The sequence below is a fragment of the Thunnus maccoyii genome, chromosome 19 (genome assembly GCF_910596095.1).
Source record: "Thunnus maccoyii chromosome 19, fThuMac1.1, whole genome shotgun sequence".
NCBI classification, from domain to species: Eukaryota; Metazoa; Chordata; class Actinopteri; order Scombriformes; family Scombridae; genus Thunnus; species Thunnus maccoyii.
The window spans coordinates 14,204,021-14,214,340 of record NC_056551.1 but is presented as its reverse complement, the minus strand read 5'-3'; the positions used below and the strand labels follow the sequence as shown (position 1 = coordinate 14,214,340).

Here is a 10,320-nt window from a genome sequence, read left to right as displayed (position 1 = left end):
ATATCCTTGTCCTCTCTGCAAGTGACACTCCATTTATACTGAATGAAGCTGTTTGTATTTATTTTTTAAAGACCTTGATCAGATAGATGTTGAGGTACGGGTGGGTGGAATTGTAACTATAAACCAACACAGGGAAGGATACGAACATTTGCATTATCATGTCTGTTTTTTTCAAATTTGAATAAAAAGATGCTCAAAATCAACCAATAAACAGCTGGTGTTAGATGATGCTGATATACTTTAGGGTTAACAAGGATCAGGTGTGGTTGACTGCAGAAACTGATTGTCGGTGTTGTGAATGAGCCAGACAGCGTATCAAATTCGTCGTCATGTAACCTGTTAATCTGGGGCAGTGCCTTGTCTTCTTAACCCCGGCCTCCTCTCTGTGTAACCACGCCCAATCAGCTGTTTCCTCAAGTCCAGCTGAAACACACGGGGAAACTTTTTCTCGCTTCTGTCCGGTTCAGTGTCACGGTGAGCCGATGGTAGACGCCGCCGTTGTGTGTTTTTATATCATTTCTTTACGGAGTTAATCCAGCAACAAGTGTCAGCATGTCCTTGGCGGAGCAGCAGTGGTGTCCCTCAAGCGTCCAGGTAACGGTACTCCAAGCCAGAGGCCTCAGGATAAAGGGGAAAAGCGGCACTAACGATGCGTACGCGGTCATGCAAGTGGGTAAGGAAAAGTACCAGACCTCGGTGGTGGAGAAGAGCGTGGCTCCGGTGTGGAAGGAGGAGGCCGCCTTCGACCTGCCGCCGTTGCATCAGGGCGGCGGAGGGGAGCGAAGCACGCTGCGCGTCAACGTCCTGCACCGGGCCCTGGTGGGTCCAGACAAGCTGCTGGGACAGGCTGTCATCAACCTGCTGCCGCTCAGCGAGGACAAAACCCGAAACAAGACCGAGTAAGTGCTGTTAAATGTTAAATGGATAGATTCTTAACTAAACAATTCTTCTTCAAAGGGAATATCAGGGAGGTGACTCACGTGTTGAAACTAGAGCTGCAACGATCAAACTATCAGTTGATCTACAGAAAATTAACTGGCAATTATTTTGATAATCTTGTAATCATTTTCAAGGCAAAAATGCCCCCAAAATTAGCTGGTTTCAGCTTCTCAAATTTACTATTAATGCTTTTCTTTGATGGTAACAGAAGATCTTTGGGGTTTTGGAGTAATTTGGTGGCTCCTAGGTAACAGTTTGTGTTGGGGCCTTATTGTGGTCATTTAATTAGTTAAGCACCACTTTATTTAGATTTATGTACCATGTAATGCCTCTCTATAAGGCCAAGAAATTAGTTAACACTGCAGGGCTTACTTAAGTGATTCAAGTTCCTTAACAAGTGTGCAATTAGTCAAATTAACAAAAGCAACTGACAAGCAGTGAATCTGAATCCAGCCTTGTTGATCAGACAAAACAGGACCTATGGATATGTCACCTCTGACTCTGGGAAAAGTATAACAGGCATTTTCACTATCTGACATCTTGTAGATGAAACAATTAATTGATTAATTGAGAAAATAATCAGCAGATTAAGGGATAAACAAAATAACCGTTAGTTGCAGCCCTAGTTTAAACAGCTAAAAGAATAAATAAAAATAATAATAATCAGAGAAGCTCCCCATGTTGGCAAGCATTTTCCCTGAGTCTTGCTCTGCAGTTGACCCCCTGAGCTCCCAGAGGACATGTAAGTCTTCATGACAAAGAAATATGAAAGGCAAAAGAAATATTTAAAGGAATCGATACAGTATTGGCTCTACTGTAGAGATAAGTAGTCTTTTTTTTCTCAGCTTCCTCACATCAAACAGTACATAACAAAAACATACAAGAGAGTTTCCTCAGTCCTCTGAAGACTAGGGAGCTTTGATTTCCATCTGCGCCACAGGAGGAACAACTTCTGGTTGCTGGTTCTGTCAGTCATACTGCAGCTTTGTGGTCTTGCAGGATAAAACATTAACCACTGAATCCCTAATAATTACAAACCGTTTCTGTTGTTGTTCTAATACAAAAATTATGCAGCATCTGTGGAAGCTGTTGATCAAGATTTCCATATGAATATGTTTGCCTTAAACTGGAATTTCATAATCAATTTCCCCCAGTGATATTTACACCTTTTTTCCACCACAAACACACACAGAGACACACACACACACACACACGGCCATGCATCAATACACAGGCCCGCCCTGGTGGGTTTGAGTTATGAAAGTTGCCCACTCGCTCCAGTGCAGCTTAAGGGATTTGCTCTCTCTGCTGCAGCCTTCAACCAGTATTACTTACTCAGGCGAATGAAATTAGTCAAAGGATTCACTCTTTCATTGACTGAACTTGTCAACAAGAGACAAAAGAAGACCCAGACTTCCCTTCACCATGCCCAAAAAAGCAGTCTCCTTTTTGATGCTGAGACCAAACATCAAGCATTGATTTCACTTAAAATTCTCATGACATCCCATACACTGAGAAAAGTACGTGACGTAAATAACCGAGGTGATCATTGTCTTTACTTTGCAAAAACTTCACGCCCATCTCTCTTGATCTATCTTTAGTTTGTGGTATTAATGGGAGTGATCAGGTTTTACAGGCCTTACTGGTACTACTGTATAGACTCAGTAATAGTTATTATACTTTCTCCTTTAAACAGAAAATATGCACTTTGTCAAATTCAAGTTATACTTGATAAAATTTGAAATGCAAGACTCCTCAGCCCCGTCACAGTTAGACTTGTGTGTCTTAGTAAGAATGGAAAATGTTCTGCTGTGCTAAGCTGTTTCTGAGCATCTTAGTCCCCCGCCGTGTGACCGGTATTATACAAAAGCAGACTGCATACCAGCCTGTTTGTCTACATAAACACACACACACACACACGCACACTCACTCCCACCTTCTCAAGGGTTGTTTGGGTCTGTTGGTGCTCTGTTAGTAGTTGCATACAATGAAATGTAATCCATATTAGTACTAGATTTGATGTTGTCGTTCAGTACTGCTCATGTAAACAATATTTGCTGCCTGTTTTTATATTTTATATATATAATATATTATTTTTATATATATTATGGCAAACGTTTTATAAAACAGAGCAAGTAGTCAACCCGCCTAAAAGTTTTTTTTGTGTGTGTATGTGCGTCACAAAAAATACAATGTCCAAATCGTTCTTGTGAACTGAAAAAACCGGATGTTCCAGTATGATAAGCTAAAATTCACCTGGATTCATGTTGCATGTTGGATCATGCATGATTTAAGGTTTTGTTGTGTGCGCACCTCTGATCACATCTGCCCTTTCTGCTAGTTTGTCATTCAAAAATCAGATGCAGTGTGTTTCCCTCTGCATGGCTGCAGAGATTTGCATGTTAATACAAGTTTAGAGCTTTATTAGGATTTCCTACACTGAAAATACTTTTTTTTTTTTTTTTTTTTGTAAGCAAACATGCTTTAGCTGGCGTCGAGTAAATGCTGTGTTTGTTTAATGTTGACCTGTCTGTAGCTCTCTGTGAGCTTGATGAATGCACCTTGCCTCTGAGGTTTAAATCCGGCTGTAGCCTCACATTCCTGACTGTTTTATCAATGAAAAACAGTGATGGCAACAGCGATAGTCAAGCAAGGTCAGTTTTTCTGAGCAAGACCACTGTGGCTGCACAGACCAACAGTGTTACATGTTCCACAAGCTGCCAGTACAAGAGCTCTACTGTTTAAAGTGTTTTGCTCTTTTTGAACATGTGTTACTTGCAAAGTAAGGCACTATAATTATTTTTTTTTTCTCTCAGTCCTGGATTATGGTAGTTATTTTGATAAATACATTTTAAGACATCTGAATTAGTACTTCTGTTTGACGTGCTAGATAAGTATTTAGAAGATAGACTGAAGATCATTGAGCATTAAAGGACCAGTGTGTAGGATTTAGTGGCATCCACTTCCAAACATGTAGGAGAACCTATGGTGGCCACTAAACTCGCGCAGAAAAACGTGAAAGGCCCTCTCTAGAGCCAGTGTTTGGTTTGTCTGTTCTGGGCTACTGTAGAAACATGGCGGTGCAACATGGAGGGCTCTGTGGAAAAGGACGCACTCCCTATGTAGATATAAAGGGCTCATTCTAAGATAATGAAAACACGATTCTTATTTTCAGGTGATTATACACTAATTAAAACATACTTATGAATATTATATTCCATTTATGCCAAGTCTGTTCTGCTAGATGCCACTAAATTCTACACACTGCACCTTTAACTTGAAAGGGAAAAGACCATGTAGAAAGTTTTTTATTTGCATATTTAACATTACATCTCTATAAGCAACCGTCTCATAGCAGGTCCCATTAGTAGCTGAGCTTTCAATCGTATCACATGATCTTCCTCAACATACAAAGTTTTCCTAGTTGTCATATAATTGTAGGTGTAAACATTTAAATTTTGTATTTTATGGACTTTTTTGTCCATGTTGGCTTAACAGTTGTTTTAAATTACTAATTGAAATGCAGTAATTAATATCAAGACTGTGGCTGTTTGGGTAAACTTTGATAATTTGATTGTAGGTGTAGTTTTGTCAGTTAAAAACAAGAAATTTAAGCAGCAAAAACATTATCGGGCAGTCATGTAAAAAAAAAGTGCGATTTAATGTGTACTACTTTTATGCCTTTTTCACAGCAGACGTGTTGACTTGTCATAGAACTGGCGACACAGCTCGGGTGTTACTAATCACATTAACGATGGCTCAGTTATATTCAAGGTTCGTAGTAAGACATGACAGAGTTACAGTGAGCCAGCGTGCACCTGAAATCGAAGCAGATAAATAGATTTCAGATGTCATTAATTGTATTATTTACACCTGTGCTTTTCCTATTTGCAGGTGTCATATCTTTTTCTTGAAGAACTCTATTGGCTACAGGGGTGTTATAGAGTCCACATCAGCGAGGCAAATAATGAGCCAAATGACATTTCCTTCTCTCACCAAAATCTCCTGATCTCCGTCTGCTGTGAAACCCTGATAGTGGGGAAAAAAAACAGACTCTAATTGTAAAAAACACTTTCATAACAGATCTCATCACCTATAGAAGCATTATGGTGTAAAGATATTAAGGAACCTGTAGTTAGGCAAGTCTCAGTTACATCTGACCAGCATATCGTGGTTTGAGAATTTGAGACAGCGTCGCTGGAAGTTGTCCTCTTTTCTCAACATAGTGTGTGCTCTAGCATATATTGTGACTGATTTTGGGTTTAAATATAACACAGGGTGCAACCAGTGTTCTGTGACACCCATGAGAAAAGAAATTTCTTCTCAGTTTCACTCTGTTTCCTGTGCACAGGCTTTCATCTTGGCTTCTATGACTCATGAATATGGACTGATAGGATAAAGCCCTGGACAGTTTTGGTCCTTGGACATTATCACTGTTGAGTTGTTTTACTCAGTCAGCTCTTCGCCCACTCACGCAGCTGTGTTCTGCGATAAGAAGGGCTTCAGCCACTCAGGGCATTGTCTTATCAGTAGTTTAGGCTTCACAGGGAAGGATGTGTGTGTGCAGAAAGTAGAATACATTTATAAACTGTTGAGTCATGCACTATCCTGTCTGGTTCTGTCTGTATAGCAGAGCAGCACACTTCCTACTCTGAACATGGGTGTGAGATTACTGAGTTTAAGGGCATCATCATCATCATTATCTTCATCATCATCATCATCATCACCATCATCCAGGCATTAAGTGAAAGCTGCTTTTTAATTCCTCCTCCTGCACATTACTTACTACCAACCAGTTGACGCCCAAAGACTTATGCAACTTCCCTTCTGTTAAAACTGAAATGGCAACTTCTCTTTTTTACTTGTTAATGTGGGATGTGTTTTTTTTGTAGCTTTTATAGGCATCAGTGAAGTATCATATCCTATACTATACCATACTATACTATACTATATAGTTATGCTATACTATTGCCAATACCATACTATAAAATACATTACTATACTAACTCTAATACTAATGTGATACTAATTCCCATATTACATTACAAAAACTAATGCTAAATTGAGCGGTTGCCAGATAATTACTAAAAAGAGGAAAGCAGGGGGAAAAAAAGATTTTCCTCAAATCTTTGCTTTTTTTCTCTTAAATTAACAGATTATTTGACCTCTTCAGGTAAAAATATACATATGTATACATGTATTTAGACATTGCTTCTTTTTAAGTGGCCACAAGCCAGTTATTCTTATACTATCCTAATGCTATGCTATATTATATACTAATACTGTGCTATACTAATGCTCTACCACACTATATTAATGCATTCTGACATTTATACAATGCTAATTCTTTACTAATACTATTACTAGCCAATACTATACTAATGTTATTACTTTACTATACCATACCAACACTATACTCATGCTTTTACTATACTGTACTAACACCACTACATATACTAAAACTATGCTATACTAATGCAATATTAATGCTGTTACTATACACTACTCTACTAATACAAGAGCTACACTACAGGGCTGGGTGGCATGGGTGAATTAATTTATATTGATAAGGACATTTTCTGTTATTGATACCATGATCTGGCAAATATGTGCAAAATCACATGTGAAATACACACAACACTGACTTATTGCCCAGCTCTTTTATGCTACAACATGCTGTATACCATCAAATATCTGAAATATCATTTTTATTATTATATTGAGAGGAGAGAAAGAATGGTATAACTGTCCTATTTTGACAATGAAACTATTCAAAAGGATGCATCACAACACCACAGAGGGATTGGATGAAATATTCTTTTTCATAACTGTGCGCCACGTATAAATATGACACTCTGCATGAGAGTAAGAACATAACAGCTGCATAACACTGTCTACACTTGCGCAATAAATAAATGCATTATCTAGCTATCGATGTTTTGTTCAAGGACAGTCATCAGACAGATCATTAAGTGTCACAGTGGAATATGAATAACGTCAGGGCCTGAAATTTGCAAATCACATCCCATTACTCATCAGAGGAAGGAGGCAGGGAGGTGTGACAGCAGTCTCAACCATTCTGCAAAATGCAGGAAAAGGCGTTTCCCTCCTTAATTTGTTTGTGCTACACATCTGAAGGGATTCCTAAGAGAGGAGGATGAATTTCAACAACATGACTGATTCAGTACCACTGGGAGGAAGGCACTATATTCAGCTGGGTCTATTTTTATATATCAGTGGCATCTCAGGGCGAGGTGTTTTGTAAACTGAGGGGAAAATACTGTTTATGACACAGACACACAAAACATGTTGTGTAAAGCTTTTTAAAGCTGTATTTATGAGCCCAATCTGTTCATTTTGTAGGTTACTTTCTTGTTTCACATTGAAGAACAGAGAGAGACAGAACAGACAGAAATGCGGACACACACGCACACACACGCACACACATACATGCACGCACGCACGCACAGCCCCTTCCTCATTTCCCCAGGAATCCAGATTTCAGTTGGAGTTGTTTGTTCAGTGGTGAGCTGACCTCAGATTTCTGCTTGATAAGCATTTTTTATGCTGACTGTTCGTTTTTCATGGTTCTATTAAATTGTTCTGCTTACTCTGAGACCCTTCTGTTAGTGTTGGATCATGACAAAGGTGCAGAAGCAGTTCAAAGTTGGCACAGCGTGGTCACAGTGGAAGTCTTACTGTGTCTGTTTTCTGACTTTTTAACATTTTATCCTGAGAATTAAAGTTATTCTGCAAGTTGTTAGTTTTTAGTTGTAACCAGTGCTTATCTTGGTATTGTTTTGTCTACCCAAAGCCAAGGATATGTGACCCTGCTACAACGTTAGTTGGCATTGATTCTTTTTCTTTGGCAGACAGTATGTTTAAAGAGTGATAATGAGGTTAATAGCAGATTGTTCCTCGTGAACCTGACTGGTTTAAGTTTTGTGAGGAGCAGAGACCAGTCTTGTTAGATAACAACTCCCTGCTTTAGGGGGTCGACCCAGGCTGTGGGGTTAGATGACTTTTTATTAGGATTTGATCATTTGAGAGATCAATCTAAGAAAAAAAAAAAGGGTCATCCATAAAATGTAGGATGGCAAGAGTACAGCCAACTAAATAATGACACATAAATTATAAGTATACACAGTACAAGCATTCATAAATTCTCCATGTTAGAGGTTGCCACAGACAGAATGTTGTTTCTTTTCTTTTTTTTCTTTTTTTTTTTTTTTTTAAAGAACTTTCCTTCATGGTCAGTTTGCTGGTTGTGCTTAGATCATCAGACTTTCCAAAAACATTGGAGTTGCTACTGAGTCACTTTCCGTTTGCTGCAGGATTGATCATAGTTTCCATTAAGAAACTGACTAGGACTAAACATCAACATGCTTTACATGAATCTCTGTACAAATCTTTGTTTTGTTTAGATTTGTTTTGAAGTCCTTAAATCCATTCAGTAGATTACATTATGTTGAATAATAGTTTTGAGGAAATGAAGCTCTGATAATACAACTCTTGCTGTTGCAGATGTGTGAAGGGTTAGAAACAGCTGACACCATCTTAATTTTCATGAATGAACACAGGCCCTTGGTAGGATTGGGTAACTATTAACTCATTCTTCTTTACAAAATGTTGTCCAAATGAATAATTAAAAGTGAAGTATAATTCTAAGAACAACTAAATTCAAACAAAGTTTTGTCTGACATAATGCATAACACTGAACCACAGTTCATTGCATTGAAATTCACTTAAATTATGATTTTGCTCACACTTGCCATACTGTGATATATGCACATCTGATAATATTCTTATTAAAATTGTGATATTGATTTCAACTAAGCCATAGACCTAGATACTGAATAAGAAGTTGTTGCTTGTTCATGCAGTTCATATCTTAAAATTTAAATTACACTGGGGCAGCTGTGCCTCAGGAGGTAGAGCGGGTCATCCACTAATCGGAAGATCTGCGGTTCAATTCCCAGCTCCTCCAGTCCACATGTCGAATGTCCTTTGGCAAGATACTGAACCCCAAATTGCTCGTGATGGCTGTGCAATCGGAGTGTGAATGTGTGTGATTAGATCGTATTGATGAGCAGGTTGATTGGCACCTTGCATGGCAGCCCCGGCCATCAGCGTATGTGTGTGCGAATGTGGCTCGTAGTGCTTTGAATGGTCGGAAGACTTGAAGGGTGTTTATATAAGTGTAGTGTAATAGCACATTTAGGGATGATGTATCTGTTAACATGCTTCTGTTAAAACGTCACTCTAATAACCTGCGTCTCTTTAACAGATGGTTTAAGCTGCTGGACAAGACGGGCAAGGCGGACAAAGACAGAGGAGAGGTGCTTGTGGACATCCAGTTCATGAGAAACAACATGACCGCCAGCATGTTTGACCTCTCTGCTGCCGGCAAATCCCGATCACGCCTGGGCAAGTTCAAGGACAAAGTTCGTGGCAAGAAAAAGGAATCGGATACTGTGTCTACCATAGTGCCGTCCTTTACCCAGGTTCTGACAGACAGCGAGGGGGAGGGAGACGGGGATGGCGAGGTAGCTGCAGGAAAGGACGAGAAGAAGAAGAAACTTAAGATGAAGTCTTTGTTTTCTCCAAAGTCTAACCTGCAGAAGAACATGTCGCAGTCCATGTCTGTTCTGCCTGCAAAGAACTCCTCGCTGAGCGGCAGCCAGTCCTCTGGTCTGAATGTGGACTCCTCTGAAGGTCAGGAGCAACACTTCTTATTTTACTCAATCACCATCATTCCTTTCATTCTCATCCTCTCTGTCATTAAATGTGTGTTAACTTTCTCTAGGTAAAAAGAAGTTCAAGTTCATGATACATAAACGCTCCGGCAGCTCAGACAGCAAAGATTCCACAGCTGGTCAACAGAAACACGGCTCAGCGGAGCAAAGTAACTTGTGCATCAATGGCAGTCACGTATACTGTGAAGAGCCACAGCCTCGGACCGCTCGCATCGGCTCAAACTTCAGTCTGGCCAGTTCAGGCCACGGATCCATGGAAGATGTCCCTGAAAGCTCTCCCCCGTCTGTTGATTCACTCAGAGCTGTGAGGCAGTATTCACCCTGGACGGAGGAGGAAGAGGAGGAAGCTGAAGGAGAAAATAAGAGAGAGGATATGGAAGAAATGAGGATGAAAGAAAAGACAGAGGAGATGGTTAGGAGACGAGAGCTGGAGAGGTTGGCTGAGGAGAAGAGGAGAATAGAGGAAGAAGAAAGAAAGCAGATTGAAGAGAAACGTAGAAGGGAGGAAGAGGAAAGAATTAGGAGGGAGGAGGAGAGAGCTGAGGAAGAGGAGAGGGTTAGGAGAGAGGAAGAAGAACGTGAGAGATTAGCAGAGGAAAAGAGGAGACTTGAGGAGCAAGAAAGG

The 10,320-nt window shown here is 39.8% G+C and overlaps 1 protein-coding gene across 1 annotated transcript; it reads left to right on the top strand.

Moving 5' to 3' along the window:
- Positions 1-407: 407 nt before the first annotated feature.
- On the top strand, positions 408-10,209 carry LOC121886133 (rab11 family-interacting protein 1-like; the record flags this gene model as incomplete). Its single annotated transcript, XM_042396056.1, has 3 exons — positions 408-899; positions 9,227-9,654; positions 9,746-10,209. Coding segments are annotated over exons 1-3 (1,239 nt in total), but the record flags the coding sequence as incomplete, so codon positions are not given.
- Between the last annotated feature and the right edge of the window lie 111 nt (positions 10,210-10,320).